Here is a 20,506-nt window from a genome sequence, read left to right as displayed (position 1 = left end):
TGCATACCTCTATAGTCAGATAGGAAATATAATGAATCTAGGTATGTATGAGTAGTCTACCAGTTTTAATTTGCATTTATACATACATGTACTTATCTTAAATTACCATGTTTCTTAATGGTCTACATTATTTAATAGGTAATTTTGATTTTTTTCTCTTTTTATCTAATGCAGAATTGCTTCTCGGTGGAGGGAGAAGATTTGAGACATGACTTTGAACGCTTACAACTGGCCATGGAAATGGTAGGATTTCTTCCGAAGACAAGAAGACAGTGAGTTTATTTCTTGTATTCTTATATCCCCAGTAGAGAATAAATCACTACATACATGTCTTTGAAATATTTTTTGTTCTTTGTTTTTTTTTTTTTTTTTTTTTTTTTTGGTGTGTGTGTGTACTGAGGATTGAACCTAGCTACATCCCCACTCTTTCATAATTTTTATTTTGAAACAGGGTCTCACTAAGTTGCTGAGGCTGATCTTGAATTTGTAGTCCTCCTGCCTCACATTTACTGGGATTATAGGCATGTGCCATCATTCCTAGTTATTTCCTTTGATTCTTTCAAATAATTTTCTAACTATTGCCTCAGCTATTTTTTTGGTTATAAGTTCTTTGAGAATCCAGAGAAAGCTGGAGCTCTTCTTTATTGTGAAATGTACAGCCATAAACATTCATTGTTCCCCTGAACGCTATCCATGCACCTTACTTTAAAAATACAACACAAACACATATAAAATTATTACTGTATAATGCTACTTTTATAACTCCTCTTTTTCTGTATCAGTGATGTTATGCATATCTGACAACAAAACACAATTTAATTTTGGTATGCAAATTGAAACTTGTTTTCTTTAAAGCTCTGTTCATGTCCTGCCTTTTTTTAATGAAAAATTTCCATAATTGTGCTTTGTTATTACCATCTGTATTTTAAAAATATCTGACCTATAGTATAGTTATTTACTGTCATCATCTAATATAAGGTTTTATTCTTGAGGCTGGGGATATATAGTTCAGTTGGTAGAGTGCTTGCCTCGCATACACAAGTCCCTGGGTTCAGTCTCCAGCACCACCACCAAGAAAGGTACTTTTTGAAAACAGGGATTCTTGTTCATGTTTTAAAATATTTTTTATGTTGATTTATAGTGCTTTGGATTACTTATATGACATAATTGTTGATGGATCACATATTTGTGTGGGAGAGCATTAATGTGCTGATCATTAAACCCCAGATGTGGAAACAATATAGTTAGCTACCATATAAACTACCACTAAAAATAATTGTTGAAAAAGTGGGTCATGAATTTGTTATGTTTTTTGACCTCCATTAGTTTTTTTTTTTAGTCATGGGGATTGAATTCAGGGGCACTTGACAATGAGCCATATCCCCAGCCCTATTTTGTATTTTACTTAGAAAAAGAGTCTCACTGAGTTGCCTGGCATCCCCCTCTTTGCTGAGGCTGCCTGACTTGCATTAGTTTTTATGTTTCTGTTGATACTGTGTTTATTTTCTACTTTATTTCAGTAAACTTTAATGAATTATTCCTTTACAATCACTCATGAGAGTGATTCAAACATTTTAAAATTTTATGTTATTTGAAAAATTAGACTCATGAACTAGATGTTGATTCAAAGTATATCTGGTTCCTAAAGCAATATTTTTGCTTTATTTAGAATACTTCCTAATTTTAGGAAGACAAGTAGTTATTTTCAACTGGTAAAGGTACAAAGTTATATGTATTTAAGAGATTCAGAAAGGGCTTTTAAATGAAGTGATTAGCTGTGTTAAATGCCTCTGAAATGTCAGATAATGTCATATCTCTTCCTAGCTATGTGGAAGTCCTTGGTAACCTCTGAGATATATTAGGGGGTAGAAGATGCCAAATGTGGTACTAAGTAGGAATAACAAGGTGAAAACAAGTGATTTAATATTTTACTAAGCTTACTTTGAAGAGAAGAACATGTTGAATCTCAGCAGTTTGTTTAAAATAAGAGAAAGATAAAAAAGAGAGTATTTTGATAGAAAGTTCTTCTAGTTTAGGTGAGAGAGAGTTAACTGGAGTCAGTGGGATATAGTGCAAAGGTAGATGAATTGATTATTTACTGGAGGAATATGTTCCTCTGATATAGGGACTAGGCACATGAGAGAGGATCCAGTGTAGAGTATTTCACAAAGGGGTCTAATTATTAGATAATATACCACTCTGGCCTCATACTTAACAAAGAAAAAGCATTTTTAAACATGATTAATCATTAAAAAATAGCCACAGATAACTGATAAAAATGCAAATTTTGAGGCCTTTCCTTCACAGATTTTGTTTCAATGTTTCTAAAATAGTATGGGGAAAATGTATTCCAGATAGAAACAATAGTATTTGTAAACACATGGACTTGTTAAAATACTACAACAATTTCAGGCAAGACATCTCTTGAAAGAAACAATATGTGAGGTGAATAGTGAGCCTACATCCTGGGAACAAATTTTTACCCCTTATACATCAGATAGAGCTCTAATCTTTAGGGTATACAAAGAACTCAAAAAGCTAAACACCAAAAAAACCCAAGTAACCCAGTCAACAAAAGGGCCAAGGACCTGAACAGACACTTCTCAGAAGATGATATACAATCAATCAACAAATACACAAAAAAATGCTCATCATCTCTAGCAATCAGAAATGCAAATTATAACTACTCTAAAATACCATCTCACTCCAGTAAGAATGGCACCCATTATGAAGTCAAACAACAACTGCTGGCAAGGATGTGGGGGGAAAAAGGTACATTCATACATTGCTGGTGGGACTGCAAATTGGTACAGCCAATTTGGAAAGCGGTATGGAGATTCCTTGAAAAGCTGGGAATGGAACCACCATTTGACCCAGCTATTCCTTTTCTCGGTCTATACCCAGAAGACCTAAAAACAACATATTACAGGGACACAGCCACATCAGTATTTATAGCAGCACAATTAACAATAGCTAGACTGTGGAGCCAACCTAGGTGCCCTTCAATGGATGAATGGATAAAAAAAAGTGTCATATATACACAATGGAATATTACTCAGCACCAAAAAATAACAAGATTATGGCATTTGGAGGGAAATGGATTGCATTAGAGCAGATTATGCTAAGTGAAGTTAGCCAGTCCCAGAAAAGCAAATGCCATATGTCTTCTCTGATATAAGGGGGGTGACACAAAATGGGGTGGGGAGGAGGAGCATGGGAAGAGATTACCTCTAGATAGGGAAGAGAGGTTGGAGGGAAAGGGAGCGAAAAGGGGAATTGCATGGAAGGTGGAAGGAGACCCTCATCGTTATACAAAATACATGTATGAAAATGTAAGGGAAAAAAAAAGAATAGTGTCACCTTAGATTGGGTAGAGAGAAGTGAGGGGAGGGGAGGGGATGGGGGAAAGGAAGGATAGTAGAATGAAATAGACATTATTATTACTGTGTGTACATATGTGACCTCATGACCAATGTGATTCTGCAACCTGTACACTCAGAAAAATGAGAAATTATATCCCATCTGATTCAAATGTTAAAAAAAAGAAATCTCTTGAAGCAACTACATAACAAGTGGTATAATACTGGAACTAAGGTCATGTATAGCACTTTGCAGTGACTTTTGATTTATTTGTAGTTATTCTCATGTTTCTTGTTTTTCTGAAAACTATTTGTACTGGTATTTTGCTTAGCAAGAATTTTAGAATGAAACAAGCTTTGAGAATGCACATTTTCAATTTGTAAGTTGTGCTTTTATTTTCACAGGATATTCTCTCTCCTCTCAGCAATACTACATTTGGGTAATATCTGCTATAAAAAGAAGACATACCGGGATGACTCCATTGATATCTGTAATCCTGAAGTTCTGCCTGTTGTATCAGAATTACTAGAAGTGAGTGATGACATTTTCAATTAGCAAGAATTTTAGAATGTAAAATTCTTTTTTGTGTAACTATTTTATAGATATATGTGGATTAATGCTTTTTATTAATGATTTTATTAGATATTCTTTCTTAATAGTGTTTCTAAAAGATGGAGTTCCTCCTGACATCTGCCTTACTTTACTATTGAGTGTGCCAGAATTTATAGACAGTTGTGTTTTCTCCTCTGCCTCTACTTGCTGCACACATTTATAATTACTCAGTTTGTTAGATAGGATGAATATTTCTACTCTAGACTTTATAATATTGTGGAAAAATGTATGTTTATTTTGCTTTTTCCAAATCTGAGATTTTTCTTCTCATAGTGAAGATTTTGGTTAGATTATTTTACTTAAAAATGGGGTTTTGGGGTAGGTGAGTAAAGATAACTGCTTTTTTCTTAATGGGTTGAATATAATTTGAATGTTCTCATCTTCTACTCATCTTTCAGATTCACCCTATAAGATGGAATGTTGTTTCTTACAGACCCTCTCATCTGACAGATCAAGGAAAAATATATGTATATTCTAACTTGTGTATATACACATATCTATAAATATTTCTATATGTAATCATCTTCATCTATATAAAGCTAAGCATGACTTCATACTGAAGTTTCTAAAAATCCATTCCTACATGAATCATTTAGTCTCTCACCTTGCATATCTGTTAACTTCTCCTCAAACAATGAGAAACCCTTTTACACCCTCTGCCATCCATAAATGTGCAGTTAACAATGTTCTTTTGTAGTAGTTATTTATGGGAAATAACTTTCTCAAATTGAGTATAGTGCCTATGGACAATTCTTTTTGTCTTTAGTCCTAGAGATTCCACTAGTTTCTAAAGTTGCTTAGATTGTCATCTTTTCCTATCTTCTTTCTTGAGATTTTTTTTCTTATATTTGTCATAAAGTTAGTAAAGTCTCTTGTCATGGTCTTTCCTGGAATTTTTCCTAATGTCTTGATAATTAAAGAAATTTACATACATTACTCTGTGCTGAATGGGTTTGACAAGGACATGAAGCCAGGTATCCCCATTATAATGTTATACAGAATAGTTTTACAGGTCTAAAAATTTCTCTGTACTTATTCAACTCTTCTCTCTAAGTTGGTAACAACTTCTTATCATTTTCCTGGTGGTAAAAATTTGTTCTTAACAGAATGTAATATAATGTAATTGCGGTGTAATTGGGATGATAGAGCATGTAGGTTTTCAGAATGATTTATTTTATTTAGTAGTAGGTGTTTTAAGATTTATCCATGTCTTTTTGTGGCTTGATAGTTCATTTCTTTTTACCTCTGGGTAATATTCCATTGTATGTGTGGGTATACTGCAGTATGCTTATCCATTCACCTATTGGAGGAAGTCTTCTTTATTTCCAGTTTTTGGCAGTTAGAAATTATAGCTTACTGTGCCTTTTAGAAGTTGAAATATTAATATTTTCAAATCTTGGTTCATTTGCTACTTCATTGAGAGTAAACTTATTAAGTAGTCTAAACCAACTCCCTATGCATAGAACATCTCCTTCTAGTTGGTGTAGTTTGGGTTTTGTAGTATAAAGTTAATTGTTTTCTAGTTGTGTCCATTAGAAGGCTACAGTGCTCTTGGAGAACCTGGATGCCTTTTTCCTATTTATGTAAGCACAGCACGACACATGACTGGGCATTTCTTTTAGTTATAATGAAATGACATCCTGGAGAAAGGGGCAGGCAAAGGGAGTATCTTAAATTGGAACTAGACTCACTCATTGGAAAGAATTTTATGGGGAGATGGACTGTGGTGCCATAAGATTATAATTTTGAAGGTCTGAAGGTCAGAGAACAAAGAATATTTCAATCAGGCACTTCAGGTGATATTTTGGTCAAGCATTTGGTGGTGTTATAATACTGGACAATATGACTGGTTGGTGTTATTTATATCCAGGCCTTCAGCAAGTATCAGAGCTTCTAGACCTAGTGAATTATTCCTTTTCTGGTGAGACAATGATAAGATAGTCCAGGCAACTTGAAAGAAAAAGGAGAAATCAAATTCTGAGAATTGGAATTACCAGTATCAAAGATGTGATTTGATAGCAGATCTTACTTTTAACCAAATTACTTAATACAAACTACTTAAATTTATTCTTTTGTGTACTTTGGACTGGTTCTAGGACTGAAGGTTGGTATTAAATAGAAAGAAAATAGCTTCAAATTTGTCTACCATGATATACCTGTAATTAGGTCTTAGAAATTATTTTAAAAATTGATGGCCACTAGTTGTTTAAGATTGATGATAATTGAAGCCTTAAAGCTTTGGTGAACTGGCTTAACTTAAAATTTAAGCTGCTTAGTTAAAATTTAATATAATTTCCCATTTTCCTAAAGAGATTCAGTTCAGTGATAAACATAGGTAATTTTGAAGAATAGTTTAAAGGTAGTGATTTAATTTTACTTTTTCTAGTTTTTAAATTTGTTATCTCATGCAGCAATGAATATTTTTATTCTTTTGTATACTAAAGCCTATTTGGATAGATTTTGCTGGTGAGATTAAGTGAAATGTGAAAACTCTACAGTAGATTTATTGTAATTATGGAGGATGTTTTTTTTGTTTTTTTAGAACCATCATCCTTACCAAAAGCTGTTCAGTTTTTATCAGATTTTGTATCTTGAGTATATTTTAACATCTGCTCAAATAATATAAAGAACGGGTTTTTAATTTACATACAGTTTTTCAGTTAGATAAATATGAAATATTGTACATTGAATAGTTAATCTACTGGTGTTGGGTTTGTATTGATAACGTAAAAATTTTGAAAGTCATATGTGTATAACAAAATATTTAGGAAATTTTAGAGGTAGCTGATTCAAATATCAATAATTTATTAATATTTTCTTTAGGATGCTTACCAAATAAAATAAGATTAATGTGTTTTCTGTGGTTGTGCATGTGTATAGATCTATTTATTATCTCTGTCAGGCTTTAGTGCCAGCAGAAAGCCAATTCACCAAAATGACTTAGGTCATTTTCATTCTTTTTCCTGTTTTTAAAAGAAGGATCAATAGTGTGTTCTTGAAAGGTTTGAGAGATCAACCTTATGAGAGTTTTATTGGATGCTTTTCCCATTTGTTCCATGTTAATGAATTTTTTATTACTTTTCAAAGCTGATGTGAATTGTTTTAATAATTCTTATTTTTCTAAGAAATCATATGTTAGACATCTAAAATTAATTATTTTTGATTTCCTTAAAAATATTTTATTAATTTGAAATTTTTTCTCTTTTTGAATTTTGTTTCTCTTTTTTAAACATTATTATTTTAAAATTATGAATTTGAATTTTTCCCTCTTTGAATTTTGTTTGTCTCTTTTTAAAAAAATTTTTTAAAATACATGACAATAGTGAAATGCATTATACTCATTATTACCCATATGTTTCTCTTAATTTTTTCTTTTGTGTGAAAATTCAGACTTTACTGTAAAAAATCATTCTGAAATTTGACTTTTTAATTTGATATTATATTTTTGAGAGTTTTCAATTCTGATTTATATATTCTAGGTTCTTTTAACTCTTTTAAGATTTCATTGATAAAATACAATTTATATTTTTTCTGTTAGTGGGGATTGAGATTGTTGAATTTTCTACTAATAAATATTTATTCTTTAAAAAGATTTCTTGAGGGGGCTGGAGATGTGGCTCAGCGGTAGCGCGCTCGCCTGGCATGCGTGCGGCCCGGGTTCGATCCTCAGCACCACATACCAACAAAGATGTTGTGTCCGCCGAGAACTAAAAAATAAATATTAAAAATTCTCTCTCTCTCTCTCTCTCTCTCTCTCTCACTCTCTCTTTAAAAAAAAAAAAAAAAAAAAAAAAAAAGATTTCTTGAGTCTACAGCATAGGTTTTTTTGTTGTTGGTGGTGGAGTTGGGGATCCTGGGCCTCTTACATGCTGTAAGCCTGTGCTCTACCACTGATATATACTGCCACCTATTTTAAAATATTTATTTTGAATAATTGTAGAAATGTACCATATAATATACCTTTGTTTTTTTCTTGCATATGTTTCTTCTTACCTGTCTTAGTTTTGTTATTTTTTGAAACCCAGTATTATTTGCATTTTTCAAAGTATTTTAAATATATCTATTAGGTTGGGTGCTTTGTATTTAAACTTCATTGTGCATTTTTAGTTTTACTGTATTTTGTGAAGATAATGTGCCTCAAATTATTTGCAGTTTTTGAAATTTGAGAATTGAGCAATGGATACTTTAAAAGAGGGCATATACATATTTTTATGGTGTTATATTTGCCAGATACTTTCCTGTTGAATATGGTTCAAAATTATACTTTCATGGCCAAGTTTAGTGATAGGTACATGCCTGTAATTCCATTGACTCAGGTTCAAGGCCAGCCTCAACAATTTAACAAAATCCTCTTTTAAAAAATAAAATGGACTGGGGATGTGGCCTAGTGGTAAAGTGCACCTGGGTTCATTCCCCAGTACTTAAATATCTGTGAAAGGATTTTTTTTAATCTGACATAAATTACTGATAGTGGGGATAATACTTCCTTCTATTATTTTATAACTCAGCTTTTCCTTATAATGTAACATTATTTTGCTTGACATGGTTTGATATTATGTTGTCTCCTTAAATTTTTATGAATGTAATATTTTCATTACATATTCATGCTTTTATAAAATATCTTTGTTTTACCATTTTATCATCCTCAGTATTATAAAATTTAAAGGCCTGATAAAACCAAATATAGTCAAGGTTTGAGGAAATAGGAGCTTTCAGTGTTACTGTTCAGAGAGCACATTGGTAAAAATTATATATAGGAGTTTGGTAATATCCTGTAAAGCTGAAAATGAGTATCTTATAAACTGATAATTTTATTTTTAAGTTTGTTCATTACAGGAACTCTTGAATTCATATGCAGGAATATTCATTGTAGTGTATTTTCCAGTTGTGCAAAATTGAAAGGAGTGTAAATGTGATTATAATTACGATAAATAGAAGACCATATTACACACAGGTATTATTGGTATGCTATATAGCAATTAAGTGAATAAGCTTAATCTAAATTATAAACATAATTATATCTCAAAAACATATGGCAATATGCTACCATACAGAAGAGTTAAATTTATTTGATAGTATAACATCATGTTTATGAATACATTTAATACATATAAAAGTATAAAAACAAAAACCAAAATGATACATGTCAAATTCATGATAGTAATTACCTCTGGGAGACAAAGTGAGTGAGAACAATGGGAGTGTCAACTTTATTTTAAAGTTTATTATCCATAGATAAAAATAAACATCTGAAACATAAATAAGGGCTTTTTGAGAACCTTCCTGAAATTCAAGAAGTACTGTTTTTCATCCTTGTCTCCAGTTGTGGTATTGTGATTGATTGTTTTAAATAAATTTTTTTATTACTATTCTATATTTTCTATATTTTGCATAATAAACTTATTTTCTGTTATGCTCAGAAAGCAAATTTAAAAAAAACCTGTTTATCTCATGTATCTTATTTTGGTTTTTAGTGGGGGTAATGGGAGTGAGTGAGACAAGTTAAATTCTACTTTGACCAATGTTCAAATTGCTGGTATTTTTCTTGGATTTCCTTTTTTCTCTATTGTATATTTACTGATCCCATATAATATTTTTTCCTCTGTTGGCTTTTCAATAAAATAATTCAATCTTTGTCATAAATATCATATATTGAAATTTACTTTTTTGCTGTATAGGTTAAAGAAGAGATGCTATTTGAAGCATTAGTAACGAGAAAGACGGTGACAGTTGGAGAGAAGCTTATTTTACCATACAAGTTGGCAGAGGTATGGTTTTCATTGAAATCAAAGCATTCTAGACATTCTTAGGAGTTTGTGTTTTTCCTCTTAACAAAATTAAAATGACAATTAAAAAAATCTGTTTACTTACACATTTTCTAAGCCCTTGAAATTTGATCATGAATTTTCCATTCACATAGAAACTGAATGTGATTTTAAGTAGGGGCTTTAAATTTTTTCCCCCAAGGATTTTTCTTCACTGTTCTTTTTAAATTTTTTCATCATTCTTAAGTTTCATATTTTTTTAAATTTCTCTAAATTTTTATTAATTTTTTCACAGCTTGATCCTTTTGTGAAAAGGAAAGAATTTGAAGAATACGTCAATTAAATTTTTTTAAAAAACAGCATTAAGTTTAATATTATTAATATGAGGTAGACAGATAGTAGGTAGAATTATAAATTATCAGTGTTTGTTTGATCTCATTGATTATTCCTTCTTGAGACCTCATTTTTTCCGGTTACCTTCTAGCACATTATACTTTGCTGGGTTACTTTTTTGTGGTGGGCCCCGTATTTGTAGTTCTTTTTGCTTGCTTTTTCTTCTTAACCTCCAAAAAGGTGGTACACTAGGTAGGACACAACCTTTGTCTTCTCTGTATTCTTTATCTACATTATCTCACTCACTCTTATGGCTTTAGATAATATCTGTATAATTTGCCAGATGAAATTTGTGTTTATTACTATACTAAGTGTATAGGATAGTGTGTTAGTCAGCTCTTTGTTGCTGTGTCAAAATACCTGAGAAAAATAACTTATAGGAAGAAAAAATTATTTTGGCTCATGATTTCAGAGGTTTTATTTTTTGGTTGGTCTACTCTATTGGTTTGCCTCCAGTGGGGGAAAGCTGCTTACCTCTTGGCACCTTGGAAGCACCGAGAAAGAAGCAGCAGCTTGAGACAAAATATACCCTTTCAGAACCTACCCCCAACCCTGTGACTTCTTCCACTTAGCCCCTACCTCTTATAGTTTATACCATCTCCCAATAATGTCACCAAATTATGAATTTATCAATGGATTGATCCACTCATTATTCAGTCACTTTCTAGCAGCCCCATCTCTGAAACATTGCTAAATTGGGGACTCCATCCTTCAACATGTGAACCTTTGGGGAACCCTTCATTTCTAAATGATAAATAAGAAAATTATTGAAAATCCATTGATACAGAGGAGTTTTATGAAGGTGATGAGAAACTATAAAATAGTATATGAGTGAGATGAGAAGATAACACAAGTGAAAAAATTGTTTTGGGGCCTTGGAGAATTTTTTTTTAGGCTAATATTGATCATTTATCCTTCTTTTGGGTTCCTCTTAACTATGTCTCTGAGTCTGTATTTCTTCTTATGTCATATCTTACGGTTTCCTACTCTGATAGCACCTTTCTAAATAGTAAAAAAACCCGAACCTTTAAGAGTTTTGCCTTTTTTTCATAAAATGTTTGGTGCTTTTATATTTTGTAAACTTTTTTTTTTTAAAGAGGGGAGAGAGAGAGAGAGAGAGAGAGAGAGAGAGAGAGAGAATTTTTTATTATTTTTTAGTTCTCGGCAGACACAACATCTTTGTTGGTATGTGGTGCTGAGGATCGAACCCAGGCCGCACGCATGCCAGGCGAGCACGCTACCGCTTGAGCCACATCCCCAGCCCTTGTAAACTTTTTTTTATTACAAAAAAATTCTTTATATTTTACCTTTAAATTAAACTTCTGAGTTAAAAAAAAACTTTTATTTTTATTTATGCTTGTTTAGTGTATTATTCTTTTGGTAAATGGGAAGCATTTTTTAAATGTTTTAGTATTTTACTTGAAGAAAATGGAAATACTGTTAAGTGTTTTAAGAAAAAGAAGTTTTCTTAAGACTGTTTTTTTTAAAGGAGCACTTTAGCAATTTGAAAAATTCATTTGGAGGGAATGTTAGTTTTCTATAACTGTGTAGGAAACTTAGCAACTTAATACCATATAGATTATTATTTTGGCAGTTTTCAAGAGTCATGACTCTCGGCTTAGATTAGTTAGGCACTAGGCTGAAATCAAGATGTCCATCAGGGCTGTGACCTCATCTGATGCTTGAGGCTCTCTTCCAAATTTAGACTGTTGACAGAATTTAGTTTCTTGTGATTATAGGACTAAGGTACTGATTTGTTGACTGTCAGGCAGGTGTTGTTACCAGCAACTAGAAGTTGCTGGCTGTTTCTTGCCATGTGGCTCTATCCTCAACATGGCAATTTGTTTCTTCATTGCCAGCAGGAGAATCTCTGATACAGGGTCCCAGTCCCTTTTTAAGACTGTTTTGTATGGGCTGTGGCTGTGGCTGTGGCTCAGCAGTAGAGCACTTGTCTCGAATGTGTGAGGCCCTGGGTTCAATCCTATGCACCACATAAATAAAATAAAAAGGTATTGTGTCCATCTACAACTAAAAAATATATATATATATATTTTTAAAAAAGATTGTTTTGTAAGCCAGGCCCACCTATTATTTTGGAATAACTAAAAAAATCAGCTGATTTGGGCCCTTAATTATATCTTTAAAATCCTTTCACCTTCATATTGTAACATAAATTAAATGTAGGTGAGAAATCCATTATATTTATAATTTATACTTAAGTAAGGGAAGATATTATACAGAACACGGACTCTAGGGAAAAGGAATTTTGGGGGCTATTTTAGGACTATTTAGGCTATTTTATCTATTTTAGATTCTGCAAGAGTTGATGTAGAACAGAGTTCAGAGGCTGTAGTAGTATGGAGAAAGATTTTTGCTCTGCAAGAAATGGTAAAATGCCAATAGAAACAATATGGTAAAATCAAGAGGACTTGGTTATGACTTGAATAATAGAGGCAGAAAGAAAAAGGAGATATAAGAAAATGAATTCCAAGTTTCAGGCTTGAATAACTAAGAATATTGGTATTCTTCAGTAAGATAGGAATCACTAAGTGAAATCTTGCTTTGGTGGGAAATACTATGTAGTATTTGTGCTTATTTAGGTTAAGTTATGATAGGTAGGACCACATTGAGAAAAAGGCGATAAAAATTGAGAGATATGGAATAAATAGATATTTATTAGCGGATCTGGGTTCTGTATAGTGATGGTATTTTATAAAAATGATACTTATAAACAAGTGGGTAGGTTTTAGTTTTAATTTGAAAGTTTTTTAGGTAAAATGTGTTCATAAAATTTATTGTAATAACACATCCTTATATTCTGTGTTTTATGCTTATTTATTTAATCTTAAAATATTTTAGTTTTTATTGAGTTTGATCAGATTATCCTCATTTTTATTAGCTTCAATATTTATTGTATGTTTAAAGTATACAATATAAAGTTTTGATGTACATAGACATAGTGAAGTTGTTACTACAGTCAGGCAAATTAACATATCTGTCTTCTCACATATCTATCTTTTCTTTGTTGTGACAGAATCTGAAATCTATTCTCTTAGCAAACTTCCAATATGCAATACAGTACTATTAACTATAGTCATCATGTTGTATGTTAGATCTCAGACTTACTTGTCCTATGTAAATGTAACTTTGTATCCTTTCACTCACATCTCCATGTTTCCCTCATTTTCCTGTTTCTGGTATCCACTGCTCTGTACTCTGCTTCTATGAGTTTGATTACTTTAGTAATCTCATATAACTGGGATCATTCTGCATTTGTTCTTTGGTATTTCACTTTGCATAATGTCCTCCAGGTACATTCATTCATGTTGTGGCAACTGGCAAGATTCCTTCTCTTTCAAAGATTATTTTTATCCCTATGGGAGAAAATTGCATGTTATTCTATTATGCTGTATACATTTTGCTTTTTGGTTTTCTTCTTTGATAATTTTTCAAGATGCAGAATTTTAAGATGACATTGCTTTTTCTCAAAATTGTTAAAAGAATTTTCATTTACTTTTTAAATTTCTAGTTTTGTAGTTAATTTGATACCAGTCTTCTCTTTCCCTTCCAGAAGAAACTAGAATATATAAATCAGAATTGAAAAATCTCCAAAATATAATATGAAATTAAAAAGTCAAATTTCAGAATGATTTATACAGTAGAGCACTTATAATAATTGAAATTAATTCATAGGTTATATATAGTATCTGTAAATCTCCAATTTATGGATGTATATCCTGCAGCCTAAGAATTGAAGTGTCATAACCATGGTCAATGCAGCTAGAATAAATAAAGATATGAGGATCAGAAAATAGTGTATTTATTTATTATAAATGAATCTTTTATTGTATTTATTTATATGTGGTGCTGACGATCGAACCCAGGGCCTCACACATGCCAGACAAGTTAAATAAAATTTAACTACCACTGAGCCACACACAACTCCAGTCCCGACAGGGTAATTCTCAATCATTACTATTTCTTCTGTACTTAAAAGCAGAGATGTAATATACATTTCTGAATGTATACCTGAATATACAGTTTTCAAAATAAATCCCTACATAATATATATGCATAAATTATTGGGATTTGTAGTCTTCTAATGGACAGGATTCAATTCTATAAGATACATACCTTTTTTGAAAAAATAGACTTCTGTTTTTATAAAAATTTCAATCTTACAAAAAGATAGTACAGAAGAAATTTCCTTAAACTAGAGAAATCTGGAAGTAGGCAGTTGTTACTATTTCTGGGTATGAAATACTTCTAGAGGTTATTGTGGATGATGAGCTGAAGACAACTGTGAATGGTACTGTGATGGTAGTACATGTATGCTTTACGGTGTGAGAAGGATTCCACAGGCATTAATTCCTTTTTTGCTCTCAGATTTATTTCTCTGCCTCGAATATTCTTCTGGTAAGGTCATTTGTTTGTAAACTTTCCATTATACTTTTGTTCCTAGGGGAAATATATACCCTAATTTTCAGTAAAAAGTTTTTGAACTGTGGATGACCTAGTTTTATTTCTATATTATGTTAATTTTAGCCTGAGTTGGACTAAATTAATGAGTACATATGGAAAATTTCAATTATAAGCTATTTATATTGAGAGAAAAATTAGCTTTTATTCAATATAGTAAGTTTTTTTTCCCCCTGAATGAGATCAGAGTATACTTTGTTGTACTATCTTAGTCGGATTATTATTTTGCACTCACAACCCTTTTCTTGTTTTACAGGCTGTGACTGTGAGGAACTCCATGGCTAAGTCTTTGTATAGTGCTTTGTTTGACTGGATAGTTTTTCGAATTAATCATGCACTTCTGAATAGTAAAGATTTGGAGCGAAATACCAAGGTAAAAATATATTGGGTTATGTTTTCCCTAGAAAACTGTCTTAATAAACTGGTTAATACATGAAATTTTAAAGCACAGAATTATGTAGAGTAATATAGTATTGTTTTTGTTTAATTTTTTAATTTGTTTTAATTAGTATACATGACAGTAGAATGCATTTATGCACTTTGATATATCATACATAGATAGGATATAATGTACATGTTCTGAGTGTACATGTTACAGAATTATATTAGTCATGTAGTCATATATATATACATACAGTAATAATGTCTGTTTCATTCTACTATCTTCTCTATCCCCACCTCCCCTCTTGCTCTCCTCCAGTCACTTCCCTCTACCTAATTTAAGGTAATGGATTCTTCTCTAGGGTCCCCCCCTGCCTTGTTGTGAATTAGCATCTGAATGTTAGAGAAAACATTTGGCCTTTGGATTTGTGGGATTGACTCATTCATGTTAGAGTATAGTATTGTTTTTACTTCTGCTATTTATTACCCTTTTCAGAGGAACTGTTCTGTGTGTCTTTCCAGATCTTTTTTCCCTGTGTATTTACATATCGAAAACATATACATACAGAATTGTTTTTTAAAAGATAAATAGAACCATTCTATCTATTTTTGCAAACTATTTTTTAACATAAAGTCTCTTTATGTACATTGCATGTCATTATATGTCTGGACCTCATTATTTTCAGTAATTTTGAAATATATGGTATGATGTGTAAAATAAATCTCATTAAAATAAGTAATTTTTGTTATAAATAATACCATAACAAATAATATTTTACTTAACTCTATGTACCTTCTCTAGGATTCATTCCTCTGTGTCAAATTGCTGTATTTAAGGATATATGTATTTTAAAGATTTAGCAGCTACTGCTAAATCGCTTTTCAAAAAGAATTGTATACTTCTACCAGCAGTATATCAAAGTGCCTGTTACCCTACACTTTTATCCATATTGGGTATTATCAATATTTACATAATCTGATTATGAAGAGAGGAATTTCCCACTTTTTTTCATTGTTTCCAGTAATGAAAGTTGAGTGCCTTCCTGTCCTGGAGATGTGGCTCAGAGGAATAATGCCTGCCTTGCATGCATCTGGTCCTCTTCAGTGCCCAGCACTGGGGGCGGAAAGTTGAATGTCTCATTTTGTTTTCTCTAGTTTATTTTCTGTATTTTTTTTTTTTATATCTTTGTGCTATTCTCATGTTTATTTTTTTTCTTTTTGTTACTCCTTTTTAGGAGCTATTTATTGTGGACATTATGGAGACTCAACTTGATATATACTGCAAATATATCTTCTCTTTTTTAGTTACCTAACTTTTTTCCCCCCAGAATTTAATTTTTATTTTATTTTTTTACTTTTTTATGTGGTGCTGAGGATCAAACCCACGGCCTCACCTGTGCTGGGCAAGTGCTCTATCACTGAGCCACAACCCCAGCCCAATTACTTGACTTTTAAGGTTTGTTATGTTGTGTATTTTTATGCCTGTGTTTTAAATTTTTGCACAGTTAATCCTGTCATTATTTTCCTTTCTAGTCCTGGGTTTTATGTATTTATTTTACTTATATAGGAAGGCCTCTTCTAGTCCAAGATTTAAAAATATTTAGCATTATACTTTTAGAATTTCAGTTTTTATGTTTAGACTTCTTTTCCAGTTGGAACTTGTTTTTAATGTGGCAGATTAGTGGTAGTTAACTTCAATCAGTTCTGATTCACTTTTCTCAAAAACCTTTATGAAATAGTCTGCTTTTTCAAACTGATTAGAAATGTCAGGTTTAATTTAATCTTACTGTTTTAAAGGTAAATTTGCTCTTAAATTTTCATGGTTTAAGTAAGCCCAAAGCCATAAAATTAATTTGAATTGCAATCTGATTTATCAAATTGACTTCATTTTGAAGGGCATTATTTTAATATTTCTTAAGGACCTAGACTTAATCAATAGAATTAAAATACTCCTAGTACAGACTTCTGAAATATATTATAATTTATCATTCACTATATTAGTTTGTCTGGTACATCTCCCAATTGCAGTGGAGAAAACTTATTTTCAGTTAACCAAATTGTCATAACAAGCGTTTCAAGAATGCGATAGAGTGGTGAGATCGATGTTTATATACAGGGATTAGAGCTGAATCTGTGTCAATCACAGTAAGAAGTTATATAGAATAAGTTCTAGGAGTCAGGTGTGGAAAAAAGTTATGTATGATTTCTAGAATTGAAAAAGTAAAATATTCAAAAAAATGAAAGAATAATCTCTGTGTACTCTACCAAGATTGGAATGTTGACTCTAGGGAGCAGACATTGAGAATGAGGAAAGGATTGCTGTTTTATTATAGTCTTTTTTGAGCTAGTCAACATTTTAAACTTTGTATTTTTTGTTAAAGTAATACTTAATTTTAACTTTATGAAATTATATGCTTTTATATCTTGTTTCATTCTTAATCTGGATAAGGCTGATTAATAAACTTTGTTACTTTAGTTTTTATAGTAGACCTCCATTTATTGGGAAATAGAAGTTAAAATAGGAAAAATTACATGGTTTTCTTGGCATTGCCAAGATTACCTGGTTTCTGCTGATCCTTCACTTTAGTAATCTTGATTTCTTTTTTTTTTTTTTTTTTTTGTAGCTGCTGTTTCCATTCTCTTTTGGAACTCAGGGTTTTCCAAGTTTAAGAACTTCTTTTCTTTTATTTTTTTCAATTATGATTATCTTTTGCTAGCTGTGTGCTTTGTACATTCTTTTTTTTTTTTTTTTTTTAAGGTTCTAGGAATTGAACCTAGGTCCTCTTTCATGCTAGGCATGTCCTCTACCACTGAGCTCCATCTCTGGCCTGTGCTTTATGTATTTCTTTATGTGATGCCAAAATTACATGTGTTAATTTTTGTTTTGTTGTATCAGGGATTGAACCCAGAGCACTTAACCACTGAGCCACATCCTCAGCCCTTTTTAAAATATTTTTCTTTATTTAGATATAGGGTTTTGTTAAGTTACTTTAGAGCCTCGCTGTGTTGCTGAGGCTGGCTTTGAACTTGCTATCCTCCTGCTTCAGCCTCCTGAGTTGCTGGGATTACAGGTCTGTGTCATTACACCCAGCTACATGTGTTAAAACTTTGATCTATTTTTATTGTTATGATAAAATGTGTTAAGAATGGATTACACTCATTAAAAATATAGATATATTTTTATGATTAGGACAAAAATAAAATAAAGAGAATTAAAATACTTCTTAATTGTGGTATATTTTGCTTCAATATTGTGAAAAACAATCCCCTCTCTACTGCTTTATAAATGAGCATTTTGTTATTAATATTGTATTTTACTTAAATACTTAAGTAAATTTGAGCCTTTTTAAACCAGAATTTTCTCTTGTTTTACAGACTTTGTCCATTGGTGTTCTTGATATATTTGGGTTTGAAGATTATGAAAATAATAGTTTTGAACAGTTCTGTATTAATTTTGCTAATGAACGTTTACAGCACTACTTTAATCAGCATATCTTTAAGTTAGAACAAGTGAGTATCCAAATATGTATATCTCACCTCATATGAATTTTAAGTCATAGACACGATAAGCATTTCAAATTTTGTATTTCAGTACAAACATTGTGGGGTTCATAGCATTATAAGCAAATGACAAAAATCAAAGTGTTTTTTTTTTTGTTGTTGTTGTTGTTGTTGTTTTTTAAAAAACATAGTCACCAAACAGATTTTCTAGTATGAGCTTGCTTGAGTGCATCTTTATAGGGAAAGATGGTGGGTTTGTTTAGGGTTTTTGTTGGTAGAGTTGATTTTGTTCCTATGGCTGTGGTCACTGTGTGTAATGCTAAGTATGCTCCTTGGATGCTTTTGGTCCAAGGACCGTATAGAGAAATCAAGATGGGCAACTAGATACTTGTCATGATAAACTCAAGATTGTTAGTTTAAAATAGTGAGTTTTCAGTTTCCATGAGAATTGTTAACTGTAAAGGCGCAGGGTAAAAAAAAAAAAATGTGGGCTTTTCTTCCAACTAAATATGAAAGCAATAACAGGTTGAGATTATAACTCAGGATTTCATTTTGTGTAGGAGGATGTAAACAGGAGTAAGGTGTATCATACTCAATTTTAAGGAAAATGCTAAAGAATGGAAAATGAATAAAAAGACAACAGTTAGTAGGTCTACAAAACTAGGGAAAAGAAGAGTTTGTTCTGTTATCCAGCCTTATCATTGAGACTTGTTGCCTTCTTAGCTTTGTATTCTATTTTGCTTAAAGGGTATAATGGCTTTTTAATAGCGGCACAAGGAGTATTAATTTTGGCCATCTTGATGAATGCTTAATGTTTTAATTAAATGTAACCTTTTAGCTAGACACTGTACTGGAACTGTTAAAAGATAATTAAATATAATTAAACTTCTAGCTAACTCTTAGGTAATGTTACTTATTAGGCAGTCATTGTTTTTATTCCAGTTTATATATGATGCATAAAACCAGTTTTCAGTATTCTATAATTCTTATATTTTTTATTTCTTCATTCGTTTTTGTGGTTCTGGGGATTGAACTCAGGGCTTGCACATGCTAGGCAAGTACTCTACTGAGCTACACCCTAGTCCTATATCCCTTGCTTTTTTATTAAAAGCTGAGCTGGGATTACTGTCCTGGTCTGTTGATTCAGTTCTGTGCTCTTTTGACTAGATCAGGATAAATTAATATCTTTTATGTCTTGCAAATAGATATATGTGCTGGAGGAGTAGGAGAATGTGTTTTTTTTTTTCCCCCGGTGGGCACAACATCTTTATTTTATTTTTATGTGATGCTGAGGATCGAGCCCAGCAACCCACCTGTGCCAGGCTAGCACGCTGCTGCTTGAGCCACATCCCCAGCCTGGGGAATGTATTTTGTTGACTATATTCTGTCTCTTCTAGAGGAAAGCATTATTTGCTCTGTAGATCATTAAACAGAAGACTAGTTAAAATGCTTTTGTAAAAGAAAGGTATTCTCTTATTGTAAATTGAAGTTAATCTGTAACTGTTCTAGACATCTAGAATAAATATAGAAGAGCCATAAGAAATGCCTAGGCCATTAACATTGTATACAAATAAGAACATTTTATAGAAAATTCATTCAAAACTACCTGGGAATGGGTGGTCCTCATTTACTTGATACCTTGAGTGTCATAATTTTTGACAGAATACCTAAACTCTATGTTATTCTATTTTTGTTCTCAAGAATTCTCTATTTTATTAGCTAGTGGATATGTTTTGATATAGTCTGTGGAGCATTGAAAGACCTTACACATCTTTGCCATTCTTTGTTATTTTCTTTCACTACTTCTTCATGTTTTTGTACTTAAGATGGATTTTCTGGGAATAAGAGATTCAAGGCTGGGCTGGGGATGTGGCTCAAGCGGTAGTGCACTTGCCTGGCAAGTGTGGGGCGCTGGGTTTGATCCTCAGCACCACATAAAGATGTTGTGTCCGCCGAAAACTAAAAAATAAATATTTAAAAATATTCTCTCTCTCTCTCTCTCTCTCTCTCTCTCT

General features: G+C 31.9%; 1 protein-coding gene across 1 annotated transcript in view; it reads left to right on the top strand.

Moving 5' to 3' along the window:
• Myo9a (myosin IXA) overlaps nt 1-20,506 on the top strand; it is a 254,323-nt gene that overhangs the window by 80,565 nt on the left and 153,252 nt on the right. The window contains exons 7-11 of the mRNA XM_026387807.2: nt 175-272; nt 3,765-3,891; nt 9,651-9,740; nt 14,866-14,982; nt 18,366-18,500. Coding sequence (XP_026243592.2) covers nt 175-272; nt 3,765-3,891; nt 9,651-9,740; nt 14,866-14,982; nt 18,366-18,500 — 567 coding nt within the window. The remainder of the gene's footprint in view (nt 1-174; nt 273-3,764; nt 3,892-9,650; nt 9,741-14,865; nt 14,983-18,365; nt 18,501-20,506) is intronic.

The sequence above is a fragment of the Urocitellus parryii genome, chromosome 6, assembly GCF_045843805.1.
Source record: "Urocitellus parryii isolate mUroPar1 chromosome 6, mUroPar1.hap1, whole genome shotgun sequence".
Taxonomy (NCBI): Eukaryota; Metazoa; Chordata; class Mammalia; order Rodentia; family Sciuridae; genus Urocitellus; species Urocitellus parryii.
The sequence above is the reverse complement of the archived record's forward strand: the minus strand, read 5'-3'. Positions and strand labels throughout refer to the sequence as shown.